Source organism: Argentina silus (genome assembly GCF_951799395.1).
Source record: "Argentina silus genome assembly, chromosome: 4".
NCBI classification, from domain to species: Eukaryota; Metazoa; Chordata; class Actinopteri; order Argentiniformes; family Argentinidae; genus Argentina; species Argentina silus.
Window position 1 is genome coordinate 18232197 of NC_139658.1, and position 20258 is coordinate 18252454.

Genomic DNA, 20258 nt, shown 5'->3' on the forward strand with positions numbered 1-20258 from the left:
AGAGGCACAAGAGAGACATACAACATATTATCGTATTATTCAGATCACGGTTGTTAACGCTGAACCAAGACGACAGAAACAACATACAGACCAATCAGGGCCATAAGAGAACAAAGCACTAGCTACATGCGTGCCAAAGAAGAAATTACAGTATCAAAGGAAGAAAAGAGCCTGTAAGCCCTATACTGTACAGTATATTTATTAAAATTCAACAGCCCAGGGGAGGGGGGGGAATGATGATGAAAATGAGCCATAAAGTATATGGATGTTGGGGTTGAGTAAGCATGTCAATATTGCCAATCTAATCGTGAACAAAGGATGAACATGATAAGACAGCACATTGTACAAGGTGGAGAAATAGGAAAATAAGAACTATTTCTGTAGGCTAACAGACATGCAGCAGTATAAGAATCACAAAGTTAATACTGTGCTCAAGTCACTGTCTTCAATCCAGCCATATCAAAATGCTTTTTTTTTCTTTTTTTACTATAATTAAACATTTTTAACTTGCTTTGTGGATAGTTTGCAATAACACATTAAGATAATGGGTATCACTTCAAAATGAAGGTGTCCTTGTTGGGGTTTGTAAATTATGATTATAGTTAGTTATAATTAGTTTATGGACTTCTGAACACTTTACAACCCCCAAAGCTTATGCCGTAATGTCAAATATTACCAGATATGTTTCTTTTAGCAATCCCATCATTTGATCCTGTAGGAATTGCTGGAAATAACAGTGCACACCAATGAGAAATGAAAATCAAATTCCGATAGGAGACTGAAATTTTGTTTGGAGAAGAGGAAATGTTTGTGATGTACCCTTTATTCAGTTACATACATACTAAAAAGACAACACAATGGTAACTGCCTCACTATTGCCTTAATCCAATGAGTTTTCAAGTAATGAAGGACACTGGTGTCCTAGAGGTAAGTGGGAACTATCCCCGAGGACTATTCAATGGACTGTGTGACCATAGCCTATGGTTGCACGTCACTGGCATAACAAAAAATAAACAAAACACACTTTTCTTTTTCCATCACTTCCAAATCAAATATAAATTAATTAATCCCACAAAAAGGGGCCTACCATACAGTAGTTCATCAACAAGTGAAAAGGCAGCTACATTATACCAGTATAACAATAGTGTATATTTTTTTCCTATCCTCCAACTTTCACATTGCTCTTCCATTTCCACCCACATTTCTGTCGGCAACATTTAACCAGTTGCCTTAAATCCAAAATACCCTGATATTTTAAAAAGAAAACAGGGAAGGAAAAAAAACAAAAATCTTGAATAATTTTCCTTTCCAAGATTTTCTACAGTTATTTCCCCAAACTTCTCCTGTAACTTGGTTTACAGTACTCTGACTCAACTACGTTTGTGCAATTTTACCACTTTCTCAAACTACCCTACAAGCCATTCTGCCATATTGCTTTTACAATCAAGCAAACTAACATCTGGGCCTGATCAGTCTGACACCATGCACATTCACATCTAATGCTATGCATTTGACTCATCCTCTTACTCAAAGCTCCCATGACCCTCATTCTTACAATCTAAAGCACTAAGGGAAAGGGCATATTCTTTGCCACTTAAGCCATTGCAAGGATATCATCATTGTCACTTGTCCATTTTGACCTTTCCAACTTTCTTATCTCCCAAACATTTTCTACACAGTTATATTCCATACCGTATTGAAAGTAACTTTTAAAAGATGTTTCAATTATGCACCACACTACATCTGTCTCTTTTCTGAAGATTCAAAAGGAATCTTTTCCCCAATATAATTGCCGCTCCATTAAGACGTGACTGAAACTGTCTTTAGCTGATAAAGTATTTACTTATACGCAATCAAGAATGACAATTCTGCCTTCATAAAGAAAGGCTGAATAATAATAATAGGTTATAGCACAAGCATTTGACCCCTTAATCGCCTTTTTAAATATGATGTTCCTCTCTTTGTTCTGAGGGTCACATTAGACATAGTAAGACCATCTCCACTGAGAATCAAAGACACTTCCTTTTTTTGACAGACAAACAGGGAATTCTACGGCACTTGTGGGTCTAGGTAACAGCATGGGGTGTTATTAAGGTCCACTGTTTTGATATGGTACTGAAATAAGACAAAAACTGACATTACAAATGTAAATTGGATATATATGATCTACTACCAAAATATATAACAAAACACATACATCATTTCTAAGAGGCATTGTAAGGCAATCTCGATCGAAAATAAATTGTGAATCTACCTATGGTTGACAGGAGTTAAGCTCTAAGCCTGAGTGCCCACTTTTCATAAAACAACTAGAGGAACTAAAGGACGCATTTAGCGAATAATTGTTAGAGTCACAAAGATAACACTGGAGTGAGGTTTGTGCTGCTCGACGTAGGCTAAGGCATATATGCTGGACATACCATATTATTATGCTAACACATCAACTGAATGCAATGATATCCTGCAATGGCTGAAATGACAAGGATTTGATCTAAAAAAAAAACATGCCCGAATACCCAAGAGGCCACATAATCCCATTACATAAACAGAAAAACATTATCAATAGGGAGGAAGAAGATACTACTTTTTCCATCATTTCAATTACGTTTCCTTAGCTAAACAGTGCAGCAACCAAAACCACTGTTCTAATTTAGACCACACATTCACTTTTGTCAGCAATTGACTAATATGGCTCAGTTGAGATGTTTGCAAATGTAGGCTATGTAATATCTCGATTTTCTGTTCATAATCCCAAGTTTTCTTTTCAGTTTCATCCTGCTTTTTTGGCAACTCAATGAAAAACAGTGCAAGTATTTTTTTTTCTGAAATGTATTTTGTGCTGCGCACATGTGCACACCAAGGCGCAATCTTCAACTTGTGACTGCTTCCCTATGCTTACCCCAAAGAGAGACATGGCCCTCCAATCAAACAGTGTCTCTCTCTCTCACACACACACACACACACAAAGTTAAGTTACCATTTCATCTGCTCTCTCTCTCTTCACTGACGGTCATCCCTAAATATAAGTTAATATCTACATAGTTAACATATGTATACATAAATGCACACATACATATAGATATTAAATATACAAAAGTGCTTATTCTTGAAATAAGTGCTTTGGGTCATGACTGAGCAAAAATAGTCAGACGTTTTTGTTGTTGTTGTTGTCCTATCATTGGAAATCTTAAATGCTTTCTGCCGCTCTATGGCCCCAATAATTACAATACTAATCTATGTCCACAGTGTTAACGGAATGGTTAAATAGGGGGTTTGGAGGAGAAAAATACAACAACAAACAGGGTAAAGAGAAGGGCAATATTTGATCTTTTATGCCCTCACCTATCCACTGTCTTTAGCTATTTATTTTTTGGCATCCACTTGGGGTTCCATATTAAGGGACATTTTTATTATCAATGTCAAATCTAACCAGCCTAACTAAAACAAAACTATAGGCAACTCAAATCCGTGGTCAATGAAATGTCACACAGACTCTAAGGAGTAAATGAATGGGATCTAGATGCGGGTAGTTCCATCTTCTCGTGTAAAACATCCCCAAAAATAATAATTAACGTAGGAAGTCACCCTTGATCTTGATCAGAACGTCATTAAATGGCTTACTATTCGATGTGACCTCACCTCATTAAACTAAACCTTCGCTGACATCATATAAAAAGGCTCATGTTAAATGCCACAAAAAGTTCAGGTAGCTTAATACAATCATTTTTTTCTTCTTCAGCATATTAGTATAGACATGAGGAAACAACAACGACACTGGTTTTGGCATTTGCTATTCCTACATCATGTAAAGGATATTGACTGTCTTTTTTCTTTTTTTCCTCAACCTTGTCTTAAATACCTTGTGGAACACCAGTACTGGCCACGGAATAGGTGCAAGGTAAACTTTGACTTTTTCTCTTTTTCTTTTTTGTTTTTTACTTTTTAAACACAGTTCCTTCCCAGCCCTATGATTGAATGCACCAGGAACTGACAATGAATCTCAGTCTGCAATATGATTCAGAAATGGATGCATCAACGGGTTTTTTTCTTATACAATTAATAGTGTGTACATCTAAGGAGATATGATAACGGTTTTGATATTTCATTCAAAGAGAACAATTCTAGCTTGTCATTAAGTTACACAAGTAAAAATAAGATTGTGAGGCATGTCAAGAAGAAATCAACAATGTAACTGAGAAAACAGGGTTGAGGTGGTCAGAGAGTGACATCAGAGGTATTGGTACCAGACATGCCTACACAATGTTCCTGTTGTTGCAAAAGAGAAATGGGAGCACACATACTTGAAACTTGAAAAAGATGAATAGAAATGATCAATTACTTTTGGGATTACTTTTGAAATTCAAATAAATAAAATACTGAAAAACACTTCTACACAATTTACAAGAAGGATTTACTAATAAAAAGCCCTTGTAATGCTGATTGTCATCTCAAAAAGTATAAAATAAAATAAAATTACTGTCCATACAAACCGCAACAATGCAGATTTGAAAGTTTTGCTTCCAGTGTCAGCCATACTTTATGCCAAATGTTATGCTGTTAGGAGCTCAGGAAACACATGCACCTATATATCACTGCTACTTAACTATGTTTAAATATGCATAATATGTGCATCCCATCCCAGCACACCAGAAAAAGAAAATCATTTTCCTGGTTAAAATTTCCAATGAATTCATGGCTGTGAATTCAAGGTCAAATACTGAGAAGGATAAAGTTTCAAAAGTAATTAAAGAAGAGAAAAAAATGTTTTTTCTAAAAAAAAAAAAAAAGAATCTGTACAACGACACACTAAAAAAAAAAAGAATTAGAAAATTAACATTCCCCTAACTATCTCCATAAAAACCATAATCAACTGAGACATAAACTAAATTAATTCAACTAATGTGCAAACAAAGGCAGAGAAGCTTTCATCAAAAATCAATACATCTAAAGTGTGGCCCAAACTGAGGTCAATGAGTTGCGTTGGTTAAAGCTTTGAGGTAAGTATAAAATGTGCCAAATAGAAAATTCAAGGAATGCAACAATTTCATTTCTGATTTTGGCTGTCTTTTTGAAGACTCCCTGTGCAGGGTTGTCAACTTGACAGTGAGGGCTTACAGTATATGCCTATCAATTGGGTGATGAAGCAGGCTTTCTTTTTTTTGTTTAACATCAAGTATGGCTGTTTGGCAAGAATAGAAAAACAAATTGAAAAAAGAACGATTCCCTTAGAATGAAACAAGATTATCAAAATAGAACCTTTGGTACTGTAGATTTTTTTGATAAGATGTGTACATTCCAATTGAAAAATAATACTTAAACTTTGGAGGTACAGTGCAAATTATTTTCTTCAAAATCCTTAAAATTACAGTCAATGATAAGATAAAAATAACAAGAATCTTTCCACCACAGCAAACAGGAAAAGAAAAAGAAAAAAAAAAATCTAAGGGCAGAACCTAAAGGCTGTCTGTGAATATTGCATCCCAAGAACTTAAAAAAACAACAAAAAAAAACAAACAACTATACACTAAATGTAGACCCGCATTGATGGAAACTGTAAATATACAATCCATGGAAAAGAAAGGCAGCAATATTTTAGCAGCTATAATGAAGATATATCCTTTCTCTGTTATATTCCTACCAGAGGCATGGCCCTGTTGTGCAAACATATTTGACTCATGATACGACTATTGTTTACATTATGTAAACAATGCAACATCAACAAAAATAGCTTATCAGCCGCTAAGTATGTGTGCTTAGACCATTTCTCTTAAAATCTGCATTTCATCCTTTGCCAAGACGAATGTTCCACTAGAATTGTTCTCTTTTTAAGTCTCAAATAATCAGGGATAAGGACAGAAAGTAGAAAATAGGTGGGGTTTGTCTTTCAGTAATTCATAGGCACAACACTGTTAAATGTCCAGAGAAAATCTAAGAAACACCTTAAGGTGCCAATGCAGTCTATTACAGTGACAATTGGGAGTGGGGTTCAAGGCAGACCCACAACTTCTCCTTATGGACTCAGTGAGAGGGGGCTTATGCAGAAAACCCCACAGTCAATGTAGGCGTAAACACCAGCAATTCATATTTCCTTGGGTCTAGTGTGGACAACTTAGTGAGGGTCAAGTATGAGGGGTTACTTCACTTACAGTACATCTCATTTTGTAACAGCAAGCAGACAATCAGAGAGCTTGATTACTCTCCCTGACAATGAAGTCGTCTGGTCCCAAATCCGTATGCCAATGAGAGTCAGAGGAGTTAAATAACAAACAGATCTGGGGGTCAGAATAACAATGAAGTACAAAAAGTCAAACATTGTTTAAGAAGGACACCAGAAACTTGGATGGTGTAAATCAGATAGCCTGAGCCAAGAGGAGGTGCATCTTCTGACACTAGGTTGACACCATATATGGGGTTTCTCTGCAGAGCTCTGACCCTCCCAGACGCTTCACCGTACAGTCAAACCCATGTCAGCCACGGTCCATCCCTCTCTCCCTCCACTACCTCAGCTATAGGCTTCTTTTAGAGAGGTACAGTACTGAAGATATGCTGTACTGTATATTGCACCCATTATTTCAGTCAAGGGAGAAGTCATTTCTAGGTGAATGGTGAGGCATCTTCTCCAACTGTGAGGTCATCGTTCTCTGAATCTGGATTTGCGAGGTACATTTATCTTTTTTTGAAGTGCAATATCAATAATTCACTAGAAAATAACAATTTTAAATTTAATATACTATCCATAGCTTGTCAGTCACACGTGCTTGTGAGTCTGTTAATCCAACACAACTGAGATAACTTGTCAGGATCAAGAAGACAAAATTATTTAGAAATGATCAATTTCATGGACATGCTCTCTCCTACACGCTGAATAGGGTACATCTGAGCTGACCCAGGATAGTGACGAGAGACAGACAATGCCACAGAGGAGAGAGGCAAAAAATTGCATATAGGTTTGACTGCACCCATCAGGGATTTTTTTTCTTTTCTGAAATAAACACACAGACACGCGCGCACATATACATAGACACGCGTATAGACACGCATACACTCTCTCTCTCTCTCTCTCTCTCACACACACACACACACACACACACACACACACACACACACACACACACGAATCTAAGTGTATTCCTGCTCTTGTTGTGTGTGTTAGAGGGAGCGGAAGGTCCCCCCCCCCGGATCATAGTGGACTAAGAAGGGATCCGGCTAGTTAGAGATATAAGGGGGCAGGACAGAGAGGGCCAGGGGGAGTCTGACAGAGGGAGCAGGTTGGGGTTCGTCTCACTCGGTGAAGCAGCCGTCCAGGCTGATGGTGCCATGGTGGTCCTTGGCGTAGGCATGGTGCATGTTGCCGTTGGGCAGAGGCCCGCAGGCGACAGCGATGCCACAGTGCTTCAGCAGGTTGAGGCCGAAGTGGGATGCGGCGGCAGCGGCAGCGCTGGCGTCTTTGGGAGGGAAAGGCTTCATGGTGGAGAGGATCAGGGCCAGGCAGTCCGCCACATCCTTGTTAGGGGCACAGGCCAGGGCCGGGGTGTGGCCTGAGCAGGGCGAGAGGGAGTGTGGGGGGGAAACAGAGAGAGTGAGAAAGCGCGAGAGGGAGAGCGTAAGACACAAATACCGATGTATTCTAGGCTTTGTCCGAGGAAGCCAGTGTCAAACAAATATCTGACAGGAACGACTGCTTTAGAGAAAGGTGATGTGATGTGGCAGATACGCGAACACAGAGGTGACTCGTAAAAATCTCACCCTGGTATTTCTTTTTTCACTAACCGACTCGGTGCTGACTCACCCTCCTCATCAACAGCCATCACGGCCGCCCCTCTGCTGAGCAGCACTTGCACCACCGTGGCGAGACCGTTCCTCGCTGCGATATGGAGGGGCCTGCAGGGGCACGGAGGAGAGACAGAATAAGATGGCAACCAAAACAATGGTATGAAGTTTTAACAGGGTATTCAATCTAACCCAGAGATGAGAACTGTGAATTGAACTGGCCTGGAGGAGGAGGAGGGGGGGGGGGGGGGGGGGGGGGGTAAGAGAGATCGTGAATATCTGCACAGAGACTACAGATGTCTTGATGGTGTAAACAGTGTTACTCGATCAGTATTTTTCAGATGAGACCTCACATTTGCAGTGCACTGTTTGTTGAATTGATGAGGGAAGAGTCGCTGATCTCTCCTAGGATTAACAGGGCACACATCTCATGAGCCTGCAGAACAAAACACAATGCAAGGTTAAGGGGCAATCTGGGATACAAACAACAACAAAGCGGTTAACCATGCCACTTTTTTGGGTAAACAGCTGAGGGATGGAGAAATTTAACCACTCAAATTCATAGACGGAGCTATGGATGGAAGAACTGAGTCTGACTATCCATGAGATGATAGTTCCAAGCACGGTTTTAAAGCTATGCAGTGTTTGTTTACAATCACTTTGTTTACAAACAATGGAGTAAACAAGCTTATATTTGGGGTTCTGGTTGAACTAAGCTCATGGCATTGATAAATTATATTCTTCAAGAGTCAATGACTATATCATTCATTTAAAAGTGAAATACCAATCCCAGATTACCCCTTTAATACACTGGAGTTTGGACAGCCAGTACACACTGATAACCAGTTATCAAAAAAAACAGGCCAGGTGAAGGTGTGTGTGTGTCTCACCTTGCTGCAGGCCAAGTGAAGGGCGGAGTTGTCATTGATGTCCAGCAGGGTAAGGTCTGCCTTGGCTTGGTGCAGCAGGATCTCTGATTGGATAAAACAGGACATCTCTCAGAATATACAAATGATAACTTCTCATGGATACAGGCCATAAAAGTAAACACAGTAAGGCAACCAAACAGATACCCCAAAAAACTCACGAAAATAAATTATAAAGATCAGTTAGCAACCACTTTCGACACATTCATTGGATAAATAATACACATACAACATAGGCCTGCATATTCTTTAGCCACTCACCGACGGCTGCTGTTTGTCCGTTATCAGCAGCAACCATCAGGGCGGAGCGTCCAGATTGGTCCACAGCGTTGACCTCTGCCCCCTGAACCAGCGCCAGCTGCAGCCCAGCAACACTCTCGGAATAGGCAGCTGCATGCAACGGGGTCCTTCAGGCACAGCACGACACCACCACAACAACACAGACAGGTAAGCAACCATGGAAAATCTAACAATATCTTTTTTATTTTAGTTTAGTTTTAGACAGGAACAGTGATTAATACCAATCAATGTGAATCGTATAGAACGGAACTTAATTTTATTATCTACGGCTTTCTATTGCACTATTGGTCCGTATTGCTTGGGTTTTACTTGAATAGTGCTTTAATTATCTAATACCACTGCTTGTATCATGTTAACATGTAGGCTACTGCTGTTTATTTATTGTTTTCCTATTTCACTTTTCTTCGACTGTATTCTTGTTTCTCTGACTTTTTATATCCAGCACTTTGAGCTGCAGTCTCTGTACAAAAATGTGGTCTATAAATAAATGTGTTATTATTATCATCATCATCGTCTTTCAAGCATTCATGATCAGCCTACAAATATGTCCCATTAGAAGGCCTGGTAGAAACGGAATGAATACAGAAACAATACATGGAAACTGCCAGCTACACACTAAGGCAGGATCACAGAGCGACAGGATCACAGAGCGACAGGATCACAGAGCGACAGGATCACAGACCGACAGGATCACAGAGCGACAGGATCACAGAGCGACAGGATCACAGAGCGACAGGAACACAGACACACACCTTCCTTTGGCGTCTCTGATGTTCACCGTCTGAGTTCCAATGGTCTCTACCAGTAGTTCAGCAGCACCATCATGGCCATTTATTCTACGGAGGAACAGGACAAGAAGTTAAAATACATCCAACATTGTTCACCAATCACAGAGGCAGGCCTGATCACAGATGGAAGTAGACTAGTTGGGTTTTTTTAAGAACAAATTATGAATTTTCTCTGATAATTGGAGCTATTCAGAATCCCACAAGCAGGGGGAGCAGGGATGATACTTACAGAGCACAGTGCAATGGGGTGAAGGCGTTTCCTTCCTGGATACTAAATGGTTTGTGTTCAAGTAAAATGTCCAAACAGTCCTCATGCCCTGAAAGAGAGGGACAGAATTAGACAATTGTTACCAGGGCATAAAATGCCTTTTTTGGTCTAGTGGCAAAGGTGTCTGGTGGATGAGAAAATTCACCAGTCACATGACTCCTTGAAAATTACTCCCTGCACAAAACAAACCTCCTGTTGTAGGCCGGTGTGTCACTCACCGTGGTAGGCAGCCCAGTGGGCGGGTGTGTAGCCACTGTAGTCCAGCATGGAGTCCAGGGGGTCTGCACGTGTGGCGCCCTGCAGCAGGCTGCGTAGGAGCTCCATGTGGCCGCAGGATGAGGCCAGGTGCAGGGGAGTCCGTCCCCGGGAGTCCCGGCACAGAGCATTGGCCCCATGCTCCAGCAGGGCTGAGACGCAGTCCTCACAGCCCATCACTGCCTGCAACCAGACAGAGAGAGCCAGAGAGAGAGTGTTCAGATCCAGTATTAACATGTGTCCAGTGATCCAGATCTGTGCCCACATCCAACAAAATCCAATGGAATCGGCCACATCACTGCTTTAAGCAGCAGAGAGAGTAAGAGACAGGTGACTGGAGGAGAGAAGGGAAATAAGCTTGAACGGGTACTGCATAAAGGAAGATGAATGGGTCAAACAAGGGGCTTTAGCCTTGGGGATATGAGTGACAGAGAAGGAAAGGTCAAGCATCACATCTGGAAAAGACATGCGCACACACATACAACAGGGGAACTCACAGCTCTGTGTAGGGCAGTGCGGCCCCTCTTGTCTACAGCATCTGGCGCGGCTCCCTTCTCCAACAAGATGTGGACACAGTCAGTGTGACTGCCCAGAGCTGCCAGCATCAGAGCCGTTCTGCGCACACACACACACACACCTTTAGTTTCCCACGCAATACACAGACAATAGGCCTACAAAGAACAAGGGGAGCCTCTAGAGGACACCATGTGAAATTACAATATGTTGCCATGGGAGAAGCCACTTTCTTCAATAAATTCTTTCTAGAGTGAATCCTTAAGCCAGAGAGTGCACTCACTGCCTGTGTGCCTGCAATGTTTTAAATAACAAAAGTGATTTTACAACAAAACCTTAGTTAAATGAATGAAAGCAGATGCATTTTGTATAGATGAAGGGAAAACCAGAGCATTTCAGCTCAGCAACTATATTCGGTATTAGGTGACTCACTGTCCCTGTATGTCCGTGATGTCAATGATATCAGCCTTCTCCCCCCGGTTGACCAGCATGAGCAGACAGTCTGTTTGGCCATTGGCAGCTGGACAAGGATGTGATGTGGGAAGGAGACAAATATTGACATAAGCTCACACACACACACAAACCAACAAACACCTGCCATGCGGTTCAGAATCTAATACTGACTGACACTCTGTCACACACACACACACACCTGCGACGTGGAGTGGGGTCCACTTTCGGCGGCGCTCCTTGAGGAGACTAGAAGCCCCGTGTCCCAGCAGAACCTCCACACACTGGTGGTGGCCCCTCTGGGCGGCCAGGTAGAGGGCAGTGCGGCCCCCCGCATCCCGCACATCCAGACTCACCAGAGTCTCAGACAGCACGCCCAGCGCTTCACAGTGACCGTTATACGCCTGGGGAAAAGAGTGAGACAGCCTGAAACCTACTGTGTCAACATTTCTGGGTAGGAAGAGTTGAGCACTGCACAACATGGAGATGGAAACAGTGAGTACTCTGTTACAGTTAATGAGTTTGTCTATGTAAATATATGTACAGTAAGATGAGATGCAAGAGGAGAGGACGTGAGGCCAGGCAGGTGTACTCACGGCTAAGTGCAAAGGACTGACTGGCACAGTGCTCTCCACATCTCCCAGACAGTTGAAAGACATCTCCAAGAGCTTATGGGCAAAATAAACAAAATGAGAGATGGCATTTGCTTAATTTAAATGCAAACAAACAGACAATCCTTGTTCATGCCACAAAACCTTTGATGCCATGTTATGCACCGATCATTTTGGAGTAATGTGAGAGTGTGTTTGCGTGGGCCCACTCACCAGCTCCAGGTTCTGCTTGTTGCCGTGGGCAGCTGCATAGTGGACTGCACTGTAACCCTTGCTGTTCCTCAGAGCTGGGTCTGCGCCATTATCCAGCAAGTACTCTAAACAACTGCACCCACAGAGGGAGAGAAAGCAGCCATGAAACGTCCACCAAGACACCTTCAAATCGACGAACTGAACCCAACCAAATAAATACTGAACATGATCCTGTTTTCATCACCTGAGAAGGCTTTGTATTAGTGATGGGTTAGCTTCAACTCTACATTCTGCGCTAATACAGTAGACTTATGTTTTATCCTTGTTAGGGACTTACAAGAAGGCCTCCTTTTCCCTCTCTTCACTCTGGTGACCGGTGGAGTAATGCCTGTCCACTCTGCAACAAGAACACACACATAGACTCAGTCAACAACACAAGAAAAAGGATATCATAAAAAGAGACAAGGCTCACTGTTTCAAACTTGATTGCACTTTGACCTGGGCAATCATAGACAGTAAGGGACCATACACATTATCCCCCCGCTCATTGACCTGCGGGGCAGCCTCATTGACCTGCGGGGCAGCCTCATTGACCTGAGGGGCAGCCTCATTGACCTGAGGGGCAGCCCCATTGACCTGCGGGGCAGCCCCATTGACCTGCGGGGCAGCCCCATTGACCTGCGGGGCAGCCCCATTGACCTGCGGGGCAGCCCCATTGAGCTGAGGGATTTGTTTATTTTCTCTCTCACCGGCGGAAGGTCTGCGAGGCGGCGGCATAGTGCAGGGGACTGCAGCCCTTCTGGTCCAGCTCATTCACCTCGGCACCTGCGCTCACCAGGGCAACTGTACACTGGTAGCTCCCATTGGCCGCAGCATAGTGCAAAGGGACTCTGGGAAGGACGAGAGAGGAGGCATGTCATCTACTGACACGCAAATAATGGAGAAAAGTTCGCACACAGAATGAATCTGCTGCTCCAACGTTTCGGCCAACAGTTGGGCGTTGTTAAATAAAAATAATAATCTACTCCCAAAAGAACTGAGCAGATTAGTGAATTGTCTAGTGTCTGTTATTTAGTCACCTTCTGTCTGTGTTACTGATGTGCTGCTACATGTCCATTGTGTATTCTTGTTTGCTTTAACCAGTGTCTTTCTTGTCTGCCTTTTATGTTTGTTTGAACTGGCATTTTAAATGTGTTTAAACACCTGCCCAGGGACTACAGTTTAAAATTAGCCAGCCAATTGGCTAAAACTGGCACATTTATAGTCATGTTTATTAATGTGCATTGTCCCTGTAAAACTAAACTTAATAAAGTAAAGCACAGTAAATAAAACACAACTGTGTCCACAAAATGTTAATATGTGCCACTTACCTTCCCAATTTGTCCTTTTTACTCAAGTCAGCACCACTGCTCAACAGCAAGTTAAGACATTCAACGTTTCTGTTGTCAAAGAAGGAACAGGAATCAAAATTGGTAACATTAACAATTACAACAAAGCTCTTTCCCTTCAACACCAAGTCGGCCAAATTCATTCACTCTCCGGTACCACCCTTGAAAGTGTGTGTGTGCGTATTCCAGGTGCACAAATACTACACAGTACTGACATAACGATGTGATTATCTGCACAGATAACACATCTGCCTAAGTTGTATTTGAGCATGTAGAATGCACCGTGTGTACGTGTGTGTGTACGTGTGTGTGTACGTGTGTGTGTGTGCTTACCCTCCAGAGGCAGCGGCGTGCAGGCAGGTCCTCCCCAGACTGTCTGGGGTGTTTATATCAAACCCGGCTGACAGAACATGCTCATTGCTCAGAGATGATACGATGCTATACAGCTGACCTGAAGAGAGTGCAAACGAACAGGAAGTGATGTCATATCAGGTGACAACATTGACTATATAACAGTGAACAGTTGCCGTTGCGTATCCAAGAAATGTAAACGTCTCCTTGAGAAATAATAATAATAAAAATAAAAATAAAAACTTACCTGAGGAGAGTAACTTGCGACAACAGTCTGAAAACCCGTAGAGCACAGCCAGATGCAACGGAAACATCCCATGAATCCCTTGCCTAAAATGAAACAGGAACACAGATGGATAGATTAGACAATAGAACTTCAAAAGTACTGTCTGCAGCGTTTTAAACATGTGACACACAATACCACCTAATAAAGACACTTCTGAGAGTATGTGTATGTATGTATGTGTGTGTGTGTGTGTGTGTGTGTGTGTAGGGGGCTTCTTACCTGGCTGTGTCAGCACCATTTGTCATAAGGGTGCTGATCAGCAGCTCGTGGCCGTGCTTAGCAGCAACATGAAGAGGAGTATTGCCATATTTATCTACACAGTCGATCTCCCCACCTGTACACAGAGAGGAGAGGGGAGGGGAGGGGAGGCGGTTAGGGTCAGAGAGAGCATTTGCACTGTACTGTTTTTCACACAGTCATGTGAGCCGTCAGGCTGTTGGGAGTTTACAGTGGTTGCTAAGGGCTTGAACTTCTGGAAGACACGAGGGGTGGATTTGCTTGAGTGGTGCACTTGAATGAGGTACGCAACTCGAAACACTAAGTGCCTCTTCACGTCCACACCCTCCATCATTGTGTACGTGGAGATAGACATGGATACTTTCAATAGTATTTTGTATCCTGGATGTGTCGTGTGATCGTCAAATTACCGTTTTGGATAAGGATCTGGGAGCGGGTGAAACGCCCATGAATAGCGGCCATGTGCAAAGGGCTCTTCCCTTCTTTACTCTGTGAAGAAAAACAAAAAAAACAAAAAACATATCTTTCAATCAAGAGAATAGATTTACCCTAGTCTTACACAAATCAAATGATCTTATTCAAAAACATTTATGTTTTAACTATCTATCTAGTGACTAAATACAATCACGGTTTTCCCCCTTATTCAAAGTGTCACATCCCCAATGGTTCTGACCTGCATGTTGACGTCGGCGCCGTTGTTGACTAGCAGCTCGAGGCAGAGCGCCCCATTGGTGGAGACGGCAGCCAGGTGCAGCGGAGTGCAGCCGCGGTGGTTGGGCTGGTTCACGTTGGCGCCGCGGTTCACCAGCTCGTTGGCCACCGCCTCCTGCCCCGTGTAGCACGCCATGTGGAGCGAAGTGTTCCCAAAGGCGTTGGGCTCATCGATCTGAGGGCCAGAAACACGCAGGTATGTCATCATCACAAGGAAAATCAGGGAAAAGAGATGTAAACAGAGAATGAGTTTGAATTGCAACATCAGCCTCCCGACAGTGACCTCCACCCTCTAACCCCCCCCCCCCCCCCCCCCTCACCTCTGCCCCCAGCCGCAGCAGGTACTTCACCACCTCAATCTGGCCACTGGCAGCAGCAGCGTGAAGTGGGGTGTACCCACGCTTGTCCCTGCAACCTGCATCAGCACTGCGAGCTACCAGCAGCTTTACAAGCTCCAGATGCCCTGAAGGAGGAAAGGAAAATCATACTTTTATCACATCCATAGACACACAGAGAAAGGTAGTAACATCAGACCGTCATACATTTGTGGGATGCACAGAGACATAGATAAAGACAATCACACATATGTTAAAGCCTATGAGGAGTATGGATGTGTGTCGGCTCTGAGGTCCCACCCACCAAGATACGCGGCCCAGTGGATTGGCTGTCTCTCCTTCTTATCGCTGGCACTCAGGTTGGCCCCTTTGTTAAGGAGCAGATTCACCATCTAAAGACGGTCAACAGTGGGTTAAAGCCATCCACAAAATGAGTACAACAACCATTTTCATTTGAGAAGAGGATCACCAGGCTGGCACCCTATGCAACCTTCTGCCCTTGTTTACTCCCTCTCAGACCTGACGTGACTGGGTAGGGTATTTTCCATGTACTGCATTCTTTTTTGGAATGAAATGCAACCCAGTAGGAGTCTCACGCCACTGTGCTAACACTCAAACTTTGACCCTGTGACCCCTGACTGACCTCCACATGTCCACTGTGTGCTGCGTGATGCAGGGCCGTCCTGCCTGACCGGTCAGCCACGTTCAGGCTGCTCAGCTGGGGTATCAGGGCCTCGGCGCACCGTGTGGCCCGGTTGGCGGCCGCCACGTGCAACGGCGTCTGCCAGAACTTGTCCCGGGCATTGATCTCTGCCCCCTGCTTCAGCAGCAGCCCCACAGCTTTCTGGGAGAGGGTAGAAGAATATCAATGAATGTGACTTGATGGTTGCATCACAATAGTCTGTCCTCTATTCATTCAAGTCTAGCAAGTTTTACATGCTCTCAACATGACCCGGCTCTGCAAAGGTGTTCTTACTTCATTCCGTGTGGCAGCTGCCCGATGCAGGGGAGTCAGCCAGCCTTGGTCCTTAGCGTTAATACTAGCACCTGAGACGGAGAGGGAGAGAAGAGGGAGAAACTCAGGCATCCATTCTGTTACCCAGCTTACAGATACAAATATACACAAAAATTAGATTTGTATTACGGGTACATTCAGTCAATCACAATGAGCCTATCTCCGATCTCAGATATTCAGTGACATTTGCACAGTTCTCTGGTTTCATTATCAGTGAGTATCCTCCTCTCAGATAGGGCCTCTCGACCACTAGAGGGAAGGGTTTCAGTGCCAATTGCAGATTCGAGGAGGTAATATCATTGACTAAAATTCAATCTATGATTAAATCAAATACAGGACTAATTATTAAGTTAGGTGAATGAAGCAAATGACTCAGAAGTGCCATTATATGTTTTATACTGAAGAATGTTACCTGAATTAATGAGGAGGTCCATAATGTGAACATCGCCCAAACAAGCAGCAGCATGCAAGGGGGTACGGCGTTCTTGGTCCTGAGGGAGCAAACCGAAAACAGCATGGACCTAAATTCACTCCCTGGCTAGTCCACTACATGGTAGTAGTATAAAAACAGCCAGGTGTACACATATACTGCCAACTAAGTGTCTCAAGTCACAATACTGTATTGAGTATGAATGCAAACATGTATTCTTTGATCTCAAATTAACCTAATTCATCAAATATGGTTATGATCCATAGCAGGGTCATGAAATACACCACAGTAAAATCTAAGATGACACCATCCTCAAAGGAATGTGTGCAGTGCAAACCTTCTGTAAATGACTCATGGGTCATGAATGAGGACACGACCTACAGTAATTACAACCTAGTAAGGAAATTGGTCTCTCATTCTACGTATCATTCAATCACTGAATGCCTGAAGTTGGAGGCTGTTTTGCAAATTTGGGGCAACTTGGAGGAGAGGCCATTAAGAACTACAGTAGGGGCCCTGGGTTTGGTGGAATAACAAAACACCTACTCATCAATGTTTTAGTGTGAAACTAAAAGTAACGATGATGGCCACATATGATCAATTAAAGTATGCTCTTTTGATGTGCAAGAACATTTCTGACTTACCACAGGGAATCAGTTACTGGTTATGACTGAATTGGGCCCATTTCAATGGTTGAAAACTAAGCATTAACAGTGGTGTTATATTAGATTTGCCCCTGACTCTGCCCTGAGTATATAGATATACAATACTGATTTGACAAATTGCAGCTACTAAACCAACACCGTAGCACCAAGCCACATCTCTACAAATGTTCATTTAAAGACCTTCTAATCTAAGACCTTTACTCCCTGCTTAGAGGATGCTTTCCTGTTTTTACACACAAACCTCTCAACAATTTATCACTAGATAAATTGCAAGTGAAGGCTGCACAGAGCTTGTGTGTGTGTGTGTACGCATGAGCATGGTGCCAGGGCTCTTTAACCTGACAGCCAGCTGGTCAGATTACCAGAAGGTGGAAAGGGTGAAGAACCTGAACTGGCTGGTTACATATGGATGGAAGAAGCTACAATCCGATCCACGACTGCTAAGCTTTTCCTCAGATCAATCCCTTAACCATAAGCTCATCTGGTCCTTGTCCTCAATTGCATGTGCACATACACACCAAAATGACATGACATTCTTAACAGAACAACATGCATACTATACCAAGTTGTGAACGAGAATGTGAAGTGTGAAATACTGGGGGTGTAGCTTTACAGCTCTAGATTGATCTGTGGTGTTTAGTTAGGCCTAGGCTATATCTAATTCACAGTTGACAGTAAGGTCAAAGCATGCACAGGCCGAGGTAATCTCTTTCTGCTTAATTGACTGGCAGGTCAAGAAAGTGTGTGGTATAGGGAAATGAAGTTCAGAAACTCAAGTATTCACAGGATAACAAACATATTCCTAAGAAAAATGTAATTGTGACTGTTTCATGTTGACAGCACTTAAAATGTGAAACTGAAATTGAAGGTCGGATCATGACATGAGGCGTATCTCTTAACTTGTACAGCATGTGGGGAACATTTATCATGGTGGGGCCATATGTGGAATATGTGTTTTGCTTTTACAGATACTGTATGAAATCATAGTTGGATTGTGTTCAAATGGGTGGTCTTACCAGTGCATTGACTTCTTGATTCTTGTGCAACAAAAACTTCACTTCCTCCGCATTTCGGCTAAATATAGCCTGGACCAGTGGAGTCTGGAACAGAATATTTACATGTATTGAATATTTGATAATAATGATAGGTGGATGTTAAGTATAACTATTGTCATGTAGTATCATATTCCCACACCTATATGATGTAAAACCTCATTGATGGTCAACATTAGCGGATGCATGTCATATTCTTACCAGCAAATACAACAAAATATGAAGCTTACACCAACTACCTATTCTAGCTTGAATTTATAGCAAGTTTCAGGACGACTAGCTAGTAGCAAGCTGCAACCAACACAAAAACGCACTCTGCTCGGAAAACGCCTTAATTTACAATGGTTAAATCTGATGACAGCTGTTGAAGTCTGTAAATGGAACACATCGCTAGCCACATCTTACACAAAAAGGTCACTAGCGTAAAATGCTTATGCTACAACGGTTACGTTTTTTTTTTTTAAAATGACTAGCTAGCCTCCTATCTAACTAAATGCATGAACATTTTGGTACTGTATGTAGCGAGCTACAGTAGCTAGCTACCTAACTGCGCTCGCACGCAGAATGGTGCGCTGTTGGCTCTAGACCTCGACAACAGCTAGCTGATGATGCCATGGCATCGGGGGACTGCAGCTGGCTGAATTCAAAATTAAGCTATTATGACCAATCTTGTTAGCTACCTTGAATGCAAGTCTACCTAAGTTGTGCATGTTGTAGGAAAACAAATCCCCAGCCACTAATTGGCATCGCCCGACAAATCCATGCAAGCAAACTACGGCTACTACGACGTAAACCAGGGCACTAGCTAGCTAGTTAGCACCGATAAGCTAATGAGTAGCTGCCTTCATAGCTAGCTAGCTGTGGGTACTACTGACTGTGTGTCATGGCAAACTGATGGGACAAATACTGCACAGGTTTAGCGAATGCAAGAGCACAGTATATACACAGCATGTGTGTTATGCTGGCAGATAGCTAGTCAGATTAGGATTCATGTAAAATGTGACTAGACTGAATGCTTTTCTGGTCACAAGGCCAAGCAGCTAGCTATCAAACCCGCCCTCATACTGTATAAGGAAATGCGATAAAGAAAGCATCGGTTTGCAAAACGTCGTAGCGTTATTTCTCGCTTCCTACCTGGTCTGTTATGTTTAGTATTCCCATCTCCCAGTCAGTCAGGCCGAAGCTCCTTCATTAGGATCAGGTGGAGGGATTACGGCGATATTTTTGTTTTACTCTGATAATTAGACGGAGAAGGTTTCGTTCTGGGTCCGTGTGTGCTCGCCGTTGTTTATTGCTCTGATAGGCTAGTCGTGTGTTCACCGAAGGCCGGTAGGAGCCGTTTTGGTGCAGCAGCGACATACTGTGGCTACTTTCAACAGTGCACTGCAATCAAGCCAGATATTTCATTTACACAAATGCATTAAATTAGCTTAGCTCTGTACTAATTTAGTAGAATTTCATTTCCAACTTCAATGGTATCTGGCAGCAATGCCTTTATCCATCTAAGAAAGATTTATTCAGCTAAGTGTCTTAAAGTCTGGATAGACTAGGCTATTTTTGTGAGACGATAAAGTGGGGTACATTCATTCATTGACAAAAAAACAAAACACTACTAGACACGTGGGTACCTACTTACGCAATGTAAGTAGGAGTGGCCTGAATTAGGGCATGGCGTGACGTTTCAGTCAATGACAGCGGGCTGGGATCTGTCTCTC

The 20258-nt window shown here is 42.8% G+C and overlaps 1 protein-coding gene across 1 annotated transcript; it reads right to left on the reverse strand.

The window, feature by feature from the left end:
- Positions 1-7077: 7077 nt before the first annotated feature.
- Positions 7078-19789, reverse strand: ankrd52b (ankyrin repeat domain 52b). Its single transcript, XM_083667556.1, has 28 exons — positions 19678-19789; positions 18508-18591; positions 16809-16887; positions 16358-16428; positions 16025-16225; positions 15686-15773; positions 15367-15509; positions 15009-15221; positions 14746-14824; positions 14318-14432; positions 14060-14142; positions 13795-13912; positions 13444-13512; positions 12823-12963; positions 12411-12470; positions 12095-12206; positions 11867-11938; positions 11473-11674; positions 11253-11340; positions 10805-10922; positions 10271-10490; positions 10014-10101; positions 9749-9832; positions 8958-9103; positions 8661-8743; positions 8124-8206; positions 7790-7881; positions 7078-7538 (listed from the first exon to the last, which is right to left on the reverse strand). The coding sequence occupies exons 1-28, from the start codon at positions 19702-19704 to the stop codon at positions 7282-7284; spliced, it is 3216 nt and encodes a 1071-aa protein (XP_083523682.1). The 5' UTR covers positions 19705-19789; the 3' UTR covers positions 7078-7281.
- Between the last annotated feature and the right edge of the window lie 469 nt (positions 19790-20258).